This window comes from Amphibalanus amphitrite, unplaced genomic scaffold (genome assembly GCF_019059575.1).
Source record: "Amphibalanus amphitrite isolate SeventyFive unplaced genomic scaffold, NRLGWU_Aamphi_draft 001451F_arrow, whole genome shotgun sequence".
NCBI lineage: Eukaryota > Metazoa > Arthropoda > Thecostraca > Balanomorpha > Balanidae > Amphibalanus > Amphibalanus amphitrite.
This window is the reverse complement of record NW_024882944.1, coordinates 61,775-82,141: the sequence shown is the minus strand read 5'-3', so window position 1 is coordinate 82,141 and position 20,367 is coordinate 61,775. Positions and strand designations below refer to the sequence as shown.

The 20,367-nt window shown below is 51.1% G+C and overlaps 2 protein-coding genes across 2 annotated transcripts; both read right to left on the bottom strand.

Annotated features, from left to right (window-relative positions):
• Positions 1-658: 658 nt before the first annotated feature.
• Positions 659-19,499, bottom strand: LOC122373163 (protein rolling stone-like). Its single transcript, XM_043350989.1, has 5 exons — positions 19,262-19,499; positions 5,217-5,377; positions 4,598-4,817; positions 2,649-2,771; positions 659-2,115 (listed from the first exon to the last, which is right to left on the bottom strand). The coding sequence occupies exons 2-5, from the start codon at positions 5,292-5,294 to the stop codon at positions 1,508-1,510; spliced, it is 1,029 nt and encodes a 342-aa protein (XP_043206924.1). The 5' UTR covers positions 5,295-5,377; positions 19,262-19,499; the 3' UTR covers positions 659-1,507.
• Positions 10,950-11,815, bottom strand: LOC122373161 (early nodulin-like protein 2). Its single transcript, XM_043350987.1, has 2 exons — positions 11,442-11,815; positions 10,950-11,247 (listed from the first exon to the last, which is right to left on the bottom strand). The coding sequence occupies exons 1-2, from the start codon at positions 11,813-11,815 to the stop codon at positions 10,950-10,952; spliced, it is 672 nt and encodes a 223-aa protein (XP_043206922.1).
• Positions 19,500-20,367: the final 868 nt, after the last annotated feature.

The window sequence follows — 20,367 nt, the reverse complement described above, 5'->3', positions numbered from 1 at the left end:
ATGACGTTTGCCGTGGTCGTGCTATCGTTACTAAGACTCTTGTAAATGTACACATACGTTCGAACTGATAAGGTGGTAACAATCAGCTTAACCAACAGCGCTTTGTAGCACGGGGTGGGGATGGGTAAAGAGGGCGGCATTGTGGAAGGCGTGATAGGATAGGCAGAGGCACTCGATGTTGAACTCGATGTTGAAGTGCTGGCGCCCTCGGCTTTCCCATGGAGGGAGGTGGTGGGGGCGGGGGTGGGGGGGGGGCGTGTTATCGTATCGAACATGAGTGCTCATCGTGCAATGCATCCATTGCTTAGGGTAGGTTTGATTTGCTGTGCTAGCATTATCTTGCATTCATTTCACCGACCCTTAGTCAAAGTTTATTTTTTCGTCGTCACTGCGTCTGTTACAGAATACGATCACGAGAATTATAGCATCATTCGACCGACTCGTTTGGTTCTTCTTGTATCTCACGTCATCCTCAGGTATACCCAAACTCAATTTTGAGTGTTTAATTGACATTTGTTAATAACAGAAATGACTTTGGTCAAGATATGTAAAAACTGCACTTTATGTAACCTTATATCGACAATCACTGCCTCAACATCTAGTCTTTATACAAGACATGTCAACGCCGTCGATAAGCTATGACTCACAGAACGAAGCCGTTTCAAAACCACACAACGCTTAAATGTCATGTATTGCATTATAACGAAAATCCCCATGAGGCATACACGATATATCTTACATACCTACACATTCAGAAATTGTATAGACAATGTGTCCCTCAATGTCGCACTGTGTGAGGTAGATTGCAGACAAAACAGACAAACAGTGGCTTAACTAAACTAAATACAGTTTCGGACCTAGCTCGGAATATAACGATGTCTACTATAGCGTACATATAAATATCCAAACACGTTGTCACACTCCCTAGATGAAAGATAAAACTCCAAGGAATATGCAATGCAAGCTCATGCAAACACAACATCCGTATGGAAGTGGCCTGTAGCTAAATAGCCGCCCCATGTGTACAAAATTATCGTAAGAAAGTCACCTGCTGGCTATGACATACACATACGTCGCCTATGAGAATACGATTACAATTGCCAGTATTCGAACCAAGTTCACAATGTAAATTCTAATGATCACAACGTCATCACTTCACCAAAGTATTCCAATAATCCTGACACGTCATAATATAAACGACATGTCATAAAGGTGAATAGACGTAAAACACTTACTATACAAACGGAGGCAGTGTGCCTTTGATGAAGCATCATACTTGGCTTTCTGTTCCATATTTTGATTACCTAATGTAGGCCTGCAGACTGCCACTCAACAATCTAAGGTCAAAGAGTCGCTTAGGTTTAAATAATTCATCCTCGAAGCCACCTGTTCTTAGTTCCTGAGCTTCACAAATAACGAGGTCTTTGTCTTTTCAAACAGCGCCACCTGACTCATTGTGAGCAAAACGTTAACCTTCTCTTCTTCTCTTTTTCGTTCCCTTCTCTTCTTATTCGTTGTCAACGTCACATCCTGTGTTCTCGAAGCCCTCTCTCGCCTTCTTCACGTCATCGCTCTGTCCCTTCTCAGCATCATTTTCCCTCGTCTGGACGTTACCCTCTTCCTGCTCTAAGACGCCCTCCGTCCTATCCGTACCACCCTTCCCACTATCCTCTTCCTTTCCCACTCCTTCTCCACTCTCATCTCTCTTCATCCCGTTTCCATTCTCTCCTCCATCTTGCGTTACCTCGGGACTCTCAACCATCACCACCTCTGCACTCTTATCCCCATGCCACCTTCCATGCATCTTCTGTCGCAACTTCACCAACCCCCACGTAACACCATGAAGGATAAAAATCACCAACACCGCACCAACCGCTACCCCTATCGTCAGACCCGGCTTCGCCCAGTCCAGGATGGGGTAGATGGCAGTGCTGCCGTCGGGTCCAACTCCTCCACAAAAGTAGTAGATGATGGTGAAGAAGAGGTAGGTCAAGGCGAAGCTGAGCGGGTAGAGAACGTGATGGTAGCGCCGAGGACTGCCGTGGATTAGCAAGTCCATGATGGCGTAGATGGTTGTGAACAGGTGAAGGTGGAGATCGGTGTAGTTGACGGCGACTGTGGGAGGAGAGAGAGAGAGAAAGAGCGTCAAATAAGTCGGTGGAAAAACGTTTTTACCTGCAGTCTGATTCATTCATTAACGGTGAATTATTAATCTAATATTATTAAGAGCAGAACGACCGTGAAATAATAAGTGACATAGAAGTTTGCCATTAGGTAAATGTTTTTAGAGATATTGAGCAATTCAATTCTCAGTCATGGCGAATAATCCGAGTAATAAAAAGTTTCCGAATTTAATTGTAAAAATCGATCGTTCTATCGCTTCCATCCAAAACACGTGAGAAAAAGGACTTATTTCGTTCAATTACCGTTCCAACCGTTCATCGAGGAATGCCACTCAGACTTCAACATTTTCACTTGGCTATCAGTGACGAATATGTGTGCACACAACGAACGACAAACTTTTTACACAATGAGTGAGAAATCTGTGAATAAGGTCACCCCAGTTTACGAGTGCAAAGTTACCATCTGAATCAAAGTTCACACATACATGAGACAAGGAACCAAGCGACGACAGTGGTGCCACCTACCGCTGAGCTGGGGAAACACAGTAGACCAGTAGAGAATAGTGACGAACGGCTCCATTGTGTGGGAAATATTCACAATCACCCAGTGGGTCTTGTACAGCAGCGGTGGACAAACGGGCTTTATTCCTAAAGCACACAAACAGCTGAGTCACTCATAGATCGATAAAAAATTGGCACACCCATAGACCCCTTTAAACAGACCCCTGTTTAAAGGGGTCTATGGCACACCCCTAGAACGGTTTATCGTATATTACATATATAAAAATCAAAACGTCTGTACGTATGTATGTATGTATGTATGTATGTATGTAACGCGTCAGTCACGCTTGGCGGGCTATTGCTCTGGAACGGTGCGGGCTACGGGGGTGAAATTTTGGGCGCAAGTCGGACACGTGCATCTGTTTGTTGTATTAAATTTTGGAGGGGGTGCGCTCGGCGGTTTGCACGTGGCGGGCGCATCTTTGCGGGATTTTGGGCCGCGGCCGGCGCCGATCAGAGAGCACGCGCCCTAGGCTCAGATTGTTCGCTGCAAAACTGAGGGAAATCAGAGCCGGCAGGTCACTGACCTTTGGCAATGAATACCGGAACAGAGCACCGCCGGCCAGGAGGAGACGCCAAATTTATTCTGGCAATAACTCGGCCGCTTCTGGGCCGATTTTAATGAAAACTGATATATTACGCTGCGCGTAACGCTGGACACCTAGTCCCATATATAAAAATCAAAACGTCTGTACGTATGTATGTATGTATGTATGTATGTATGTAACGCGTCAGTCACGCTTGGCGGGCTATTGCTCCGGAACGGTGCGGGCTACGGGGGTGGAATTTTGGACATAAGTCGGACGCGTGCATCTGTTTGTCGTATTAAATTTTGGTGGGGGTGCACTCGCCGGTTTGCACGTGGCGGGCGCATCTTTGCGGGATTTTGGGCCGCGGCCGGCGCCGAGCAGACGGCACGCGCCTTAGGCTCAGTTTCTTCGCTGCAAAACTGAGGGAAATCAGAGCCGGCAGGTCACTGACCTTTGGCAATGAATACCGGAACAGAGCACCGCCGGCCAGGAGGAGACGCTAAATTTATTCTGGCCATAACTCGGCCGCTACTGGGCCGATTTTTATGAAACTTAGTTTATTACGCTGCGCGTAATGCTGTCCCTCTTTACGCTGCGCGTAATGCTGTCCATCTAGTTACATATATAAAAATCAAAACGTCTGTACGTATGTATGTATGTATGTATGTAACGCGTCAGTCACGCTTGGCGGGCTATTGCTCCGGAACAGTGCGGGCTACGGGGGTGAAATTTTCGACTTTAGTCGGACGCGTGCATCTGTTTGTTGTATTAAATTTTGGAGGGGGTGGGTTCGGTGGTTTGCACGTGGCGGGCGCATCTTTGTGGGATTTTGGGCCGCGGCCGGTTTCGAGCAGACGGCACGCGCCGTAGGCTCAGATTGTTCGCTGCGAAAACTGAGCAAAATCAGAGCCGGAAGGTCACTGACCTTTGGCAATGAATACCGGAACAGGGCACCGCCGGCCAGGAGGAGACGCCAAATTTATTCTGGCCATAACTCGGCCGCTACTGGGCCGATTTTAATGAAAATTGATTTATTACGCTGCACGTAATGCTGTCCCTCTTTACGCTGCACGTAATGCTGTCCCTCTTTACGCTGCGCGTAATGCTGTCCCTCTAGTTTATTAATAAAATCATAACCACAGATGGTTACCTATCCGTAACAAGAAGTGATTGATCCCATTCACACGCTGCGTAAGCACAATAGTCCTAATACAAAGTCCTGACCATCCGGGACGTGCATTTCATTAACCGATGTTTTGAAGTTCATAACTACTCGGCTCATTGTTGAAAAAAGGTTTAAAAAATAAAACCAAAACTGACGGCACTTCAGATTCTGATTACTACCGCTAATTATAACGACCCTAGTGACTCCCTTTCTACTACCGTAGTGATGTCTGAAGGCCACGGTACAGGAGGCCGCCAGCTGAAGCGCCACATCCAGCATGGCCGTCATGTACGTCCACACGGTGAGGTAGATCATGAGGTAGGGCCTGACGTCGGGCGTCGACGTCACGATCAGAGCCACGAAGAAGCCCCAGAAGAAGCAGAAGACCAGAAGACGGTAGAGGAGGTACGGGACGCTGACCGTCTCACGTTTCTGCCACTGTGGGGGAGATTTGTGGTTAGACGGGTGGGGAGGGCAGATGTTCAGGTTGCTGCTGGGATTGTGAGCACCACGGCCCAATCAGTGAATGACAGTCTAACCCAGATATCTAACCATTATTCAGGGCAAGCTTTGAAGCAGTAAACCTACATATGTAGAATCATAGAACTCTGTCGCATTTTTGAGACAGATCCTTCAAGTAGGTATAGGTACACACACTTACCTATACCTACCTAACACAATTTTCACTCATATTTCGATGGACGATGTCCCGTGAAATTAAAAACAATAAAAAACGTCCTTTTTACAGTTCACCCCACTCCATTTACGAAATACCCCCATGCATTTATAAACAAATAGGCGGTGATTTAACACGCTCACGCTATTCACGGTGGTTACCTGGGCTGTTCCGAAGCTGGCCGGTCGGTGGTGGGTGAGACCGAACTTGCTCCATCGCAGTCGCAGTTGTGACGGCATTGTGATCACGTGACCTGGCCGTGCACCGCCGACCTTGACCGGGTCAGCCGGCGAGGCGACCAATCAGCGGACGCGATGACACCCTGAAAGAAATCACGTGATTTTTTGTTCTGTATATGACCCTGAATTTGGCGAATATTCAATTCCTGCTTCAATAATGCTAAATGCTTAGCATAGGTAGGTATAATTGCAATGCACATAAAAAGATAAAACGGTTAGGTCACCAATCAACATTAGTTAGAATATGCCATATGCGCATCCCGAATCCCGGTAAATAAGACATGTGGGCTGCTAGGCATAATACAAGCAAAATAGCGAGGTAAGCTAGGCAAACCGCCGACTACATAGGCATAAGTGTTCGAGGAGATATTACTCGCATCATCTCAGCTTTTTCTTTGTTGAATAACAAAATCCCATACTGTGTCATTTCTAAGAGGGCTTTGTCTGATGCTTTGTTTTCTTCGCTACCGTTTTATAAGACATCAGATATGCGACATGCGATAAGGTTTTATCGCAGATTAGTTCTCATCATGACACACTTCTGTAATCGGCAATGTTTTGCACATTAGCGCGCTATTAATTTGTTGACAAAGTAGGTTGCTATCAGTCGGTATTGTTTCTTCAGTCTCTGGATGAGACATGGGGTAGAAAGACAGAAGGTCCTATCCCTGATCGTGCATTGTCTTTGTTTTTACAATTGGCGACATAACACTGAGCTGCGGATTGCTGCCGATAGAGCATAACGCAACGAGGTGGGGGAGGGTTAACTCTGCCCCTGGGTCATCTAGCGACAAGAAGAGGTAAAAGGCGTTCGAAAGTTTGCAAACAAGTGTCATCAGAATCCACATTCCGCTTGCATCACATCTAGCATTTTAGCAACTACGGCGATCGTTCAGGATAGTGGACAGTGGTTGGTGTGACGTTTTGGCATTTTGCCCGTTGTCATTTTAGCAGTGCTTGTAAAAGTGAGGTATCATTTGCAATAGGTGGGCATCGATTATCGACCATATTGAAAACATAGCTAATGTTCGGTTTTATTTTTTACCGATTTAAGAGCTGACTCAGCTCAACCTTCAGGCTTAGTTAGGCTAAGTCAGCAGCCAGTATTGACTGTTATGATACCACTTTGTGTTCGAACTCTGAGTTGTGATCTGTGCAAATCAACTATATTTATTTATCTCTTATCACAATAATGCGGCTCAGTTCAACGGCACTCGATATTGTCATATCAGCATCAACACTGACGGGATGTTCTCAATTCTCATGATGCATGACGCACTCGGACGATATCGTGCAGCTCAAGGGCCTGAAGGCTGTTTCATGTTTGCTGTCCCGTTGAGATTCGTCAGTAGTCGCAAGACTCGAACTTTTTGGTGGGATGGGTTACCCAATTGCTCAAACGATCGCCCAGCCGCTCAACTCGCCAAGTAGCCGCTCAGAAGGTCGCCAAGGCGCTCAAATTGGTCTACTCGGAGGGATCTTTACTGTTGGAGCTCCACTGTCCCCCGGTTGTCTGGTGAGGTGAACGATTACTCCAAACAGGGACCTATCAGTAATCACTGATTTAGAATGAGGATGGGTAACCACCGTCCACCGGCCAAGAGGTTTTCTGCATAGGTATCGAGAGGAAAGACGTTCACGTCTGCAATTCGCCTCTAATTGAAAATCTCGGGTCAAAGTAAGATAAAATCCAGTCAGGTTAGAAAGTTGACCAAAAATGGTCGTGTTACCTCCATATCACTTGATTCGCCAGCCCTTGAGAAGTTCATGGTGACCTCTCCGTCTCCTGACTCACCGAATTTAATTTATCCCATGGCATTAAATGACCTTCGACTTCAATTTTTACGCATTATGCGTTTGGAGAGATTCAGACTCATCATTCAAGATCAGGTCACCAGGTCAGGTCAAGCGATCTCACTTCAAGAAAAAGTGAGTAAGGGAGAGTAGGGCTGTCTGTTACGGGGGTATCGCTTGGGTAGTTACAGGGGTAGGCACAGGGGTCTGTTACAGCGGTAGGTATAGGTAGGTTAACCCTCGCCCGTATTGGTGTTTTTCCAGCCGCGAACGTATAAGGGGGGGGGGGGGTCCCGTTGGACCCCCCCTTGCCGTTTCGCCCCTGATCGAGCTAGAGCTTCGCGGAAAAAAACGAGCGTGTTGCCCGTGACGAGAGGAAGCCAAAGATACCCAATTTTAAGGTCCTAGGCCATTGGTTGACCTTGCAGGTCAGGTCAATGACCCAAAAGTCGGGAAAATCGGGACCTGTTAGAATGTCGTAAGGTGTGGCTGCTATGAGGGTTTTCGGGGTGCTGATCACAAATATCATGTTAGTTTTGATCACAGATGATGTCTTCATGCATTTAGGTCAGGTCGGGTCAGGTCAGGTCAGGTCAGGTCAACCAGTAGGGGTCCTGCCGGGTATTCGTAGTAGGTGTCAACCGCCTCTGACAGCTTAGTAACATGTTACGAAGGCACCAAAACTACTTCGTAAACGTTCATATGGTTGTTTAATTCGAATTCAGCTCCAAAAAAAACAGGCCGAGAAACATGTAAAACTCGAAAAAGTGAGCCGAGGTAATCAAAGGTCAATGACCTGACCTGACCTTCAGGTGACCTTGACACCCACCCTAACGCATGGGACCAACATCATTTCAGATGTTTGAACGCTTGAAACCACGAAAAGACTGCAAACGCGCCGCTAATGCGAGCCGACATACGCCGAACCGCGATTCCGGCCAAACATTGTCTCGAAAAGTAGGTCACAGGTCAAAGGTCATTTGGGTCAGGGTCATGAAATTTTCAGGGTAGGTGTAAAATCGATCAACTCGAGGGTACTGAAAGTTTCGTCGCGATCGGCCGCTTTTTACGCGAGTTATTCGCCAAAAACTGAGGGGGGGGTCCGTTCGACCCCCCCTATATGGGCGAGGGTTAAGTCGCTATGTAGGAGCACTGGGGATAATTCATAACTGCAAAATAATTTTTTGTTGGTCAATACTTTGGGATGACTTTCGGCAACACTATTCGTGCTAGAAAGCTGAATGTACGAGTATGTTCACAATATTAAACGTTATTTTCTTTTGGAGGATTGTCAAGTGAAAAGCGCTAGCCTTCTCTCATGTTTCCAAACATTTGAGTTCAACCGTGTGACAGTCGGCCACCGCAGAGCCGGGTACCTATGTTGAAACATGACCGCCCAAGCATGCTTACATATAGCGTGCACCATTTAACCTCGGCGTGAATTTCATGCACAAACGCCGACCCTAGTACGTTAGTTCGGCAATGCATGGTGCCTCTAGCGTTCCAGGAAAGATAAATGTACCAAGAGGTTGAGCCATGGTAGATGAGCCTTTTCACGCCTGTGAAGTGCAGCAAGGGGTTGTGCTTTAGATATTGTTCTAGAAGGAAAACATGTTTAGTGTTTACCACAAGGGAGAGTGAGACTTAGACGATCGGTTGCGATAAGATGGTTAATTATCGTTAACATTATCAAGAGACCGCGAAAAAGAAAGTGTGACATGCTACCCGACATCATCCGTCAGCTTAGGTACCGGTTATCCTACAATTTTCAACTTACCCCGAAAATTTTGCTATGGTTTGTCTTTCACATAAAAGTGAACAGCCATACATAAACGATAAATTGCATGTGCTTTCTAAATGAATCAAGCTAGCATGTGACTAAATTTGGTACAATTTCGTTGCATAATTTGCACACTTAGTGCAGAATAAAAAGTACTAATAGTGTAGGGGTTTCATGCATCGGAACCTGCAACCTTTTATTGGTTCCCCCCATGTACAGACATTACGTTAACCAAAGTTACTCTACAATGCCCGCCTGCCACCCGGGTGTATTAAACTAAGCGGCCCGTATGATTGTTCGTTCACGTTCACCGTGTATCAGCCCGGCATCTGCCATTCCCCCAATGAAATATTTTGCTCACATTCCATTACGCTGTATTTTCGTATCGTTAGACCAGGGGCATTTATGGTTCACACACTTACGCTCACGCACACTACCCATATCACACCTCCAAACGCACACTCATTCACGCTACGCGCCGCGCCGACGAATATAATTTAGGTGAGACTGTCCTGGATATACCTGCAACCTTTTATTGGTTCCCCCCATGTACAGACATTACGTTAACCAAAGTTACTCTACAATGCCCGCCTGCCACCCGGGTGTATTAAACTAAGCGGCCCGTATGATTGTTCGTTCACGTTCACCGTGTATCAGCCCGGCATCTGCCATTCCCCCAATGAAATATTTTGCTCACATTCCATTACGCTGTATTTTCGTATCGTTAGACCAGGGGCATTTATGGTTCACACACTTACGCTCACGCACACTACCCATATCACACCTCCAAACGCACACTCATTCACGCTACGCGCCGCGCCGACGAATATAATTTAGGTGAGACTGTCCTGGATATAAACGGCAGTGCCCACCGCTATTTGCGGCGGGTCGGAAAGCCAAATGAAATCCAGGACATTTGTCGGGGACTTCCGCAGCGCCTGGGCGCTGCGGCATTAATTTAGGGGGGGAGGGAAAAGTTCGCTTACCGAAAGGTGTTGCCCCGACGACACCGCACTGGCAAATGCCACGAGAGACGGGCCCGCGAGTCCCAGGTGCCGGCCAGCCGCTGCCTTTCACCCGGCGGGCACGCCTTTCCCGCCGGAGGCAAACATACGGCGGACTGGCCTAACGCGCACTCTGGTTCTCCGGCCCGCCGCTCCACACACTCTCTGACGCGCTCAATTTTGCCCTTACATAATAATTCTCCCTCCCACGGACGGTGAAAAAGGGTCCCCTTACTCCCCCGGGTGAGAACCTTTCCACTATCTCATTCGCGCTTGACAATCATTATACCTACAGGCTACACAACACATGCGACATACATTCTACAGACATCCTACATACATTCTACAGACATCTTACATACATTCTACAGACACCCGCCCCACGCCTTACATGCACGGTCGCCCTGCCCACGCTCCCGCTCATCGCCCCATTGTTCATTCCGCCTGCCACCCTCCTGCCAAGCCCTTCTCCTGCTGCCCGCATTTTTCGCAGCACCGATCCGTTGCCAGCTCTTCCTTCCCACGCTCGCCCGTATCGCCTCGCTCTTCTGGCCCTCGACCCCTCGCCATGAACTGGTCCTTGGTTGGAGGTCGCCTGGACTGGTAGCACACGCGCGCGATGCTCAGCCGGTAGCGCACGCTACCGCCCATAGCCGGTGTTCGCGGACGGTGGACACCTTGGTGGGCGGCCGCCTCCCTGGGCGACCGCACTCTATCTCAGCACCACCGCCGCAATCCGGGGCTTCTTGGGCGGCAGTCGGTGCCCCCGCTTGTAGGGTGCGTGCTCGCGCGCCGCTAGGTGTCGTTGCGACCGTCTCCTTCTGCCAAGCCCGCCTCAGAGTTGGACGGCTCCCGCCAGGCGTCCCGGGGTCGCGCCACCAGGTGGCGGTGGCGGCGGCGACGGCGGCGGTTCATGTGCGCGGGTGGTGCGCCGTGCCCGCCGCCTGTCACGCTGCCGCCAGCTGGGTACGCCACCGGTGGAGGGCGTCGACCCCCGGGAGCTGTCATGTGGCGCCTCTGCACGGCCGGCACCTGAAGCTGCCGCCCGACCATATGCTGCCGCGGATACCCGGGCCGCTAGTTGGCTGGATCGGGCGGCTGTCGACAGGTGGTTCGGCTGTATCCCAGCCCGTGCAGAGCCGGCGGGGCCGTCAGGTCGACCGGCCCGGCCGCCGTCACACACTGTACCGCCGCGGCCATTGGCGCCGCGGTTTCCAGTGGGGCGGCCGCAGGCTGCTGACCGGCGCGTGGTGAGACGGGCCGAGCTCCGCCGCCCGCCGTACTGCCGGGGGCTGGACGGGACGGCTGGCGGATAGCCCGGCCTGATGGCCGTATGAGCGCCGCCGCTCCCGTCCTGCCGCGGGCGTTATCGTCGCTGGAGGCGGGCGGGCGGAGGTCCATGGGCGAGTGCCGCCGCCCCGAGCTGGCGCGGCAGTAGTGGCCGCGGGGATCGGCGCGGGGCAGCGGGCATTTTGCGCAGCGAGATGGGCGGTAGAGCGTCGTCCCTCCCGCCACGGCTCTTGAATGCTGCGCGCGGCGGGGTGGGCAGCCAAGCGCAGCCGCCCGTACCGCCGCGGCTCCTGTGCGCCGCGGCTTCCGGGCAGCCGCGCAGACGGCTGGAGCGGCGGAGCGGCGACCGAGCGCAGCCGCCCGTACTGCCGCAGCTCTTGAACGCCGCGGGGTCCGGGCAGCTGGGCAGACGGCTGGAACGGCGGGGCGGCGACCGAGCGCAACCGCCCCCGACTTGCCACGGCACTTGCCGTCGCGGGGAGCGGCGGAGTGGCTGATGGCCCGCGCGGCGAGCTGGACAGCGGAGCACCACCACCCGGTCGTACCGCCGAGGTCAGCTGTTCGCCGGTGGCTCCATGCTGGCGGCTGGGCGCTGGCGAATTGGGCGACGTGGCTGTGGGCGGGCACTGGGCAGGGTCCTCCCCTCCCCTCATCATTCCGCCCTTACGATACACATACATACACAATACACATACATCGCGGCATACACACACATACATCGCGGCACTCAGCAGCACACATGGTTACGATAATCGACAAATTTAACTCCCAGGTGCTCATGAAACATGATTATTTAACCTTTTTATACTCGAAACATCACGATACTGTGGGAAACTTTCATAACTTAATCACCGTCCGATAAATTTTGAATGGAATGTGGGTTTTTTTATTAGTGATAGCGAAACCTCGAACCAGTCCGCCAGGAACTGATCTACCCATAGTCGAAAGAACAGGCATAACCCAAATCGGGCCCAATGCCCGACTATCCACCACTTAGGTATGTTAATTGGTGGTCTCTCTCTCTCTCTCTCTCTCTCTCTCTCTCTCTCTCTCTCTCTCTCTCTCTCTCTCTCTCTCTCTCCATCTCACTCATTCACTCATTCTGCTCCTCCACTTCCCTGCTCCTCCACCTTGCCTCTCCACTCTCATGCATATGCCCGTCCATGCGTCAAAGACATTGACCGGGAATACCTGAGGGTACGGGGCAAATGCGTGTAATTAGGTTAAATGTCTAGGTTGGGCGGTTGGAAAGTCCGCTCCCGACACGCCTTTGCTCGCTCAGGAATTCGAGGCCAATGTCTCCTTGTCCCTTCCCTTTTGTTGCATCTGTTTTCCCAACACATCTCTCTATTCTATTCCACTCAGGCAATCCGCTTCTATCGTTCCCTCGGCCATGTTCCCCCATTCATTCACTCACTCACAATCCATTGCTCCTTCACCTCAATCATGTCTCCCCATCCCCATACGCTCATTCACCCCAGTCATGGTCTCGTCAGTCCATTCGCTCCCCTCACGTCCTCCTTCCCACGCGTCCGCCGCTCGTCGGTTCTCCCTAGTCATTTAAGTGTCCTCCCCCGGTCATACTCCCAAACCCCGGTCATTGTCCCCGTCCCACACCCGCGCAAACACATTCCCTCCCCAGCCCGAGACCCATCCCTCCCCAGTGCCCGGACAAACACAATCAAACACCTGCCCTGTCCTCCCCAGCCCCGTCCCTCCCCACGACCCACGGCGCGGCGGCCGCCCACTCCTCGGACGTCGCGGCCGAAACGCCGGCGCGATGCGCCGGCGCGCCCCTCTCTCCTCCTCTCTTTTTCCGACGACACATCGTCGGACCACGCTCGTCGACCGCGCAATTCCATTGCGCGATTCTCTTACCGCGCGAGTACCTACCTCCTTTCGCGCTCATTCTGCCTAGCTCACGCGACGCCTTCCGCGCGATGCCTTTCGCACGTCTCCTCGTCGCGCGACTCCTATCTTCTCTTTCTCTTTCTCTCGCGCGCGATCCCTCGTCGCGCGTCTCTCTAGCGCGCGATTCCTGATCGCACGTTCCTCTTTGTCTCTCGCGGCGCGCGGCGCATTCTAATTCTACATTCACATGCCTACACCTATTGATACACATCGAATTCATACCTAACACATCACCCTACTTCCACTACCATTGATTCGCACTCAACATACCACTCAATATTGTTCACTCCTCGGCAGTCAGCGTCCCATTGCGCCATCCTCCCCTCGGGGAGAATAGCCAATGGCAGCACTGCCACGCTGCCTCATAGATCTGGGGCGAGGTGCCTCCCTCACTCCCAGCACCTTAGAGGCCACCCCTCCGGCGGGTGATCAGCCGGACGGCGGAGGGGAGGGCTGTTTGGCACTGGCAGGCTGAGTTAGGGACCTACCCGGATCCCAGACGGCCAGGCCGCGCGGAGGCTCCATTCACTCCCGTGTTCGTGCGCGAAAAGATCGGAATAATATAAATGAGCGGTTGAAATTCAAATGGGCGTCAAACTCCTCCGGCAAAAGTTATCAATCTGAACGAAAACTTCCCCTAATCGTTTTCCCCCAACAGTTAAATTGCTTTAGTCATCTCCATCCAATGTGTACGGTTATATGATACATTTGCTCGCGTCGCAGAGCGCTCCTAAATAAACGTACGCAAATATAGGTCGAGCCGGCTGTGGCCCGTCCAGCCTTCAAATCTCCCCTCTACCGGCTGGCCAGCCGAACGGCGGAGGGTGGACTTGTTTTGATGGTGGTGGGCCAGGAGGGTCAGTAACCCGGCCGAACTCCCACAGGCCGGTGAAAGCACCCTTAGCCCCTCGCTCAGGTGCGCAGCCCAGTCGGCCAACTTGACGGTCCGACCGACCCAGGTATCCGGTCCAATCGGCCCAGGGGCCAGTCCAGTCGGATCAGGTACCGGTGGCGGTAGGGAGGGTCCGGCCGTGATTACGCACAGTGCGGCGCCGCGCGGCACGCACTTCACTCGGCTAGTCACCGAGTGATGGGGAACGGCGCAGCGACGCCGCCCGAGGCGCGGCACGCCGGCCCATCCTGCCGACCGACTGAGGACGGCGGCACCTGTGGTGTGGGTGCGGGGGCTGTTGAGCCTTTCCATGACGGAGACACCACACCGAGGTGACTGCGCTCGGGCCTGGAGTCATTCCCAAGGAACTAATGCTGGGTAAATGAGAACACTAATGACCGTTCTCCTGAAACATCACCAGAACTGCTGATGCTAAATTTTGATTGGCAGACGATACACTTATTGTACCGCACTGAGTTCTTTTGCCTCAGCTCTGATGCTGCCGTTAAAACAAATAAGTTCTCTGACAAAACCTGGAGCAAATTGTGCATTACGAATCGATGTTCAAAACTTATAGAACGCCACACGCAGTTCGAATGCGAATTTATAAGAATGACACCCGTTTTGGCGTATCGCTCACTTTGCTAAATATGGCCGGGACACTCATTGAGAATATGAAACCGAACATTTTGTATGAAGAATGTCCCTTTCTATACCTACGCTAATTGTTGCCGTAAGAGGCGCTTTTTGCTATCAACTTTCCAGGAGGATGATGGCGGCCATGGCGCCGTATATCGATTAATCAGAAGGTTTCGGTGACGCATTGACTGATTTTGGTTTCAATTATTTCGTTTTGGTCCGTTTCGGAACGATAAGTCTTATCTTCCAAAATTATGGATGTCATGGAGCATGGCCGCAAGATGATGTACTAGTCAATATCAAAGAGCGTTCAGACATCAAAATGACCGCATTGGTTTTGAATCAATCGGCAACACAAAGCCACCGTCGTCTGGGGTGTGCAGTGCTCGGCAGCAGGCGGCCAGCGACGGGCGAGTCCAATGACTCCGGTGTTGTTATTGCGGATCGGCCCGGTTCGCCGCTGCTCCTTGGCGGACCTTCGCTCTGCGGGGCGCGGGTTGTCCCGCCCCGAGGCGTTTGGGATCGGCCGTGCATGTGGCGGCTCTCGCCTTCGGTCGGGTGGGTGGCCTACCCGTGGCGACCGGCTCGATCCCATGGCCGGCGGCGCGATCCCATCACGATGGGAATGCGTCCCTTCTCTGGGACGGTCGGGGAGGGCCCCGCCGCGGACCTGCCACCCCTTGCGCGGGCGGCGCGGCGGCTTGACCATAATTGCTCGGTCCGGCGCCGGCCCGGGCGCTGACAGGTGCGCGTGGTGTGGGAGCACGGGGGTCGGATCCAACCCGTCTGCTTGAGCAGGTGGATATCGGCAATCTGGCGGATCCGATTTGCCCTCGGGCCAATGATAGTGAAGCCTAAACCGGGCACCCACACACCGCTCAGGAATATGATATGATATGAAATACAACATGTGCTTCACAGTAAATTAACCCGTGCTGTACAGCAACATGCACTGTACAACACGCGAGAACTGGCAAGTGACAATGTGGCACATGCTATGTTATACATCATATGAAATCACCCGTTACTGGTGTGGCAGCGCACGACGGCGCCAAGACTAAAACCGTCCAGGAAAGTCTCGGGATAGGCCCGTGCTGTTGAATTTGCTGGAGCGACAGTCCAAACGGAGTCGACTCAGCAACTATGTAGGGCTTTGCGTCACCGCGCGCCGCTACACGTCTCGCCTGCTGTCCTAAAATGATCGGGACAATTCTAAGCTTGCCTTAGCTGGGGCTCCGTTACATTCCCTAATTGCCGAAAGAATTAAAACGTTCATCATGCGTCAGGCCCCACCGAACGTAAATCGCCGTCAGCTTCGGTTGGAGACTCAAATATCATGTGCAGTCGCGACGGATAGAATCCGCGCCACGTAGATTCAAGTGTATTTGCCTCTAATGTGCATTTTCAAGTACTCTTTCCAATATCCTCATTAAAATCCAACTACATAGAGGCCCTCTCTCGAGAAGCGCAAATGCCAATAAACACATGTTTTGCTCGTCTCTATACAGAACAAATTAAATTACTTCAGCGATGATTTAGGTTCCACTTGACGGCAAAGTGATGATCTGTGCGTGACAGGATTTTACAGAGGATTGAAAAATCCTGAGAGATTAATTTCCTCGGATTATTTGTCAATGCAAAACCGAAAATAGTTCAAGATATACCGCCTCACTGAATCGGTATGAAATGGTTCAGAGGCACTGGGTTCTTCCGTTATTACTAAATGAATTTAATTATAATCTGTAATTTTAACATTGGAAATACCAAACCAACTAATGCATCGGAATTTAAATGCGGGCACATTAAAATGAGCACTCAGCGCTCCATTCAAGAATTTCTGGTTAATAAATGTTGCCATTAAACCTGGAATCAAAGCTGTTTAGAACTTGTTTCTGGTTCGTGACTGAACTTAGTTGAGTTATCGCTACCACATTTTGAGCAAAATTGCAACGCAAAAATGCATGGAATGAACGAACGAATGAACTACTTTGAACATAACATTGAAGATTTGACAAGACATTTTACGTTTGCATCAGAAGAAATTGCAATGAACCGTAAGCGTTAATCCATTCCCTGGATTAAAAAAGAGGAGAATGTGCTCGGCGTGCACCGCCTTGCGCCAGACCTTGACATCGGGTTCCGGATATAAAAGGTGCAGCTGCCAGAATGTGCGGCTCATCTTGGTGTAACGTGGGGTAATAATTAATCAGGGCTTCGCTGCCGAGCTAAGCTTGCCCGCTTTAAACACGCACAACCTCGATGCCGTCCTAATGGCAACTCGTCAGCGCCACAAGGTGCACCGAGTGCACGGCTTTACGGGAGGGATCGTCATCCCCGCTTAAAAACTCCGCTTAAAAACACCCAACCATAATTTCCCCGATCCACTGCACCGATTATGCCTATATATCCCGTAAAACCATGGACATTCCAATTAATATCTTAAGATACAATTAATATGCACAGCAAAGATGCACTGCACTTAAGACTATAGATATAATGCCCTGTGGTCTAAACGATTGTTCAAGCAATTGCAGGAAATGTCTAAAGCCTCTATGGTCTCATTATGAGGCGTGAATGACAGGCGACACATGAAGCAATTTGCTACATAGTTAAATCAGGTGTATGAATGAAAGCAAATTGATTACTAATCATGAAAGCAAATTGATTACTAATCATGAAAGCAAATTGATGACAAATAAGTAAAATTCAATTTTCCGCATCTTTTCGTGACCACACATGACCTTGTTCGCACTAACTCAATCACACCAACCGTAACATACCTGTACACCAAACGATCCAATCATACGCCCACACCTGTAACACTGAAATACCGGGGTATTTCGCGGCCCTCGGTACTCACCGGTGACGACTTTCTCGTCGCCATCACTCCCAGCGGTGACGGCTCGTCACCGGACTCTATGATTCCGCCGACCGGGCGAACCTGCACGCTCGCGCGCGACCGACGGCGACGCGACTGCACTCATCTCGCGTACAAGCGGACTCCATTCCGCCCGAGCGAACTCTTCCGCACCGCCGACCTTCGTCGATCTCATCCCCGATCTCCGACGGTCTCGCGCGAACCGACTGCCCTCATCTCTCATCTCATTATTGCGGTGGCAAATTGTCCCCCCATGCCCCCCTTAATTGGACTGATTCACGCGTGTGAACGTGACGAAAAGTACGGAAGCAATGATTTACACAAGATATTGAAGCCAAAAGTAAGAACAGCACGACCGGTAACCTCCTCCAAGGGAGCGGAAATAGCCGCCCACCTCGTTGCCCTTTGACCCCGCGCGCCTCTGCAATACCGGGTATTGTCCAGACCTCCCATCGACCTACACTACGACAAAGGAGGAGGGATGCGGCGGGTTCCCCCGGGGAGCCAGGCCCTCCGTTGTGCTGAACACCGGCAATGAAAGCCCGGAGGCGGCAATTACCACCCGGGCGCCGATGTACACCAATGTCGGGAGCGGAATTATTACCATCGAGCATCACAGATTGCGGCGGGAGGTGCACTTCGGGCGTCCGGACCTCCGATGGGAAAGACTTCCCGGCCGATGCACCATTTTTTATGTAGGGGTTTCATGCATCGGAACCTGCAACCTTTTATTGGTTCCCCCCATGTACAGACATTACGTTAACCAAAGTTACTCTACAATGCCCGCCTGCCACCCGGGTGTATTAAACTAAGCGGCCCGTATGATTGTTCGTTCACGTTCACCGTGTATCAGCCCGGCATCTGCCATTCCCCCAATGAAATATTTTGCTCACATTCCATTACGCTGTATTTTCGTATCGTTAGACCAGGGGCATTTATGGTTCACACACTTACGCTCACGCACACTACCCATATCACACCTCCAAACGCACACTCATTCACGCTACGCGCCGCGCCGACGAATATAATTTAGGTGAGACTGTCCTGGATATAAACGGCAGTGCCCACCGCTATTTGCGGCGGGTCGGAAAGCCAAATGAAATCCAGGACATTTGTCGGGGACTTCCGCAGCGCCTGGGCGCTGCGGCATTAATTTAGGGGGGGAGGGAAAAGTTCGCTTACCGAAAGGTGTTGCCCCGACGACACCGCACTGGCAAATGCCACGAGAGACGGGCCCGCGAGTCCCAGGTGCCGGCCAGCCGCTGCCTTTCACCCGGCGGGCACGCCTTTCCCGCCGGAGGCAAACATACGGCGGACTGGCCTAACGCGCACTCTGGTTCTCCGGCCCGCCGCTCCACACACTCTCTGACGCGCTCAATTTTGCCCTTACAATAGCTCCACCCTCCCCTATCCTCCATAATTAGGGAAATAGCTAGTTACACGGACATTAAACGACCACTTTATAAACGCCATGAATGAACGTTATGCGGAGTGCATGAAGCATAGGTATCTTGGATTTTATATCGATGACCAGAAAAAGTTAAATTTTCTGACCTTATCAAGAGTCAATAGGAGGAACGGCTCCCATTAGAACGAAAGCCGCAAGTGCCCGGACAATCCGTGGACCGTAGGTACTAGCGTAATCGTAACTGTCGTAAGTACGAAACAATCTCAAACATTTACATGGCTTCCCAGTCTCTCTCTCTCTCTCTCTCTCTCTCTCTCTCTCTCTCTCTCTCTCTCTCTCTCTCTCTCTTCCCCCTCCCTCCCTCCTCTCACCTGTATCAGTCGCGTCTCTCCAGCGTTATGCACGCCTGTCACCGCCGAACTCCGTTCAACTGTTCTGCCACACCAACTCAGCGAGACTACTGGGCGTCAGGAGCCGCTCAGCTGGGCGCCCGGGGCGCCGGCGCCCCCACCAAGGACGCCCAGCGTCCGTGAGCGCCGGAGAAGGGGTCGGGGAACCCGGGGAGGCCACGGGACGGCCTCAGGGTCGCTGTATCACAGGCAGGAAGTGGAGATAATCGCCGGGATGGAACCGGAAGGAGACGGGAGGGAAAGAGAGAGGGATGCCAAATGAAGAGCGATAGAAAATCGCTTAAGGACGGAGTTAGACCAGCGAATCAGGCGAGTCTAGAAAAGAATGATGCTGCCATCAATGGGAAGAAAGAAGTGAAAGGAATCGATTTGGTCGGTCAGAGTAGACGGTTCGTTGGCAAGGGCAATTAAAGCGGTCAGGCAGAGGAGCAACAAAACCAGTCGTCATGAACGCCTGTAGCAGGCTAGCACAAACAGAAGACTAGCAGGTTTGTAGTTCGATGTAGGGAGCACTGAACACTAAAAACTAGCCATGGCACTAAAAACTGCCGCCCATGGCACGCCGCAGGCACTGACGGTAACGCGTATCAGTCGCTCATAGGTCGTCGGCATAGAGCGATAACGCATGACGGGCTGAGGGGCAGACGGGAGTAAGTCACCGTCCTAGGTGCCGAGCTGTGAGTCATACCTATACGTCTACCGACGTCCAACGGAAAAAGCGAGCAACTCACCGCCCTATGCTCCGGGCAGTATGTCTATATGTATATTGTCTATACGTCTACCACCAGCAAAAGGGTCTACCAATTATTGGTGCCAATCGGAATTTCTTTTCTTGGAATTCCAATTTTTGTCCAATTCCAATTTGGAATTTGGACGGAATTCTTAACATTTTTTGGAAATTAATCGGAACACAAGGCCTTTAAAATTTAAAATTTTAAAACGGAGGCCTTTAAAACGCTTTTAAACACTTTTAAAATTTACGCAAAAAATGCAAAAATCGTTAAAAATTGGAATAGCCCCCGCTTTGGACAAAATTGGAAATCTACTTGGCAATTTCTTGGAATTGG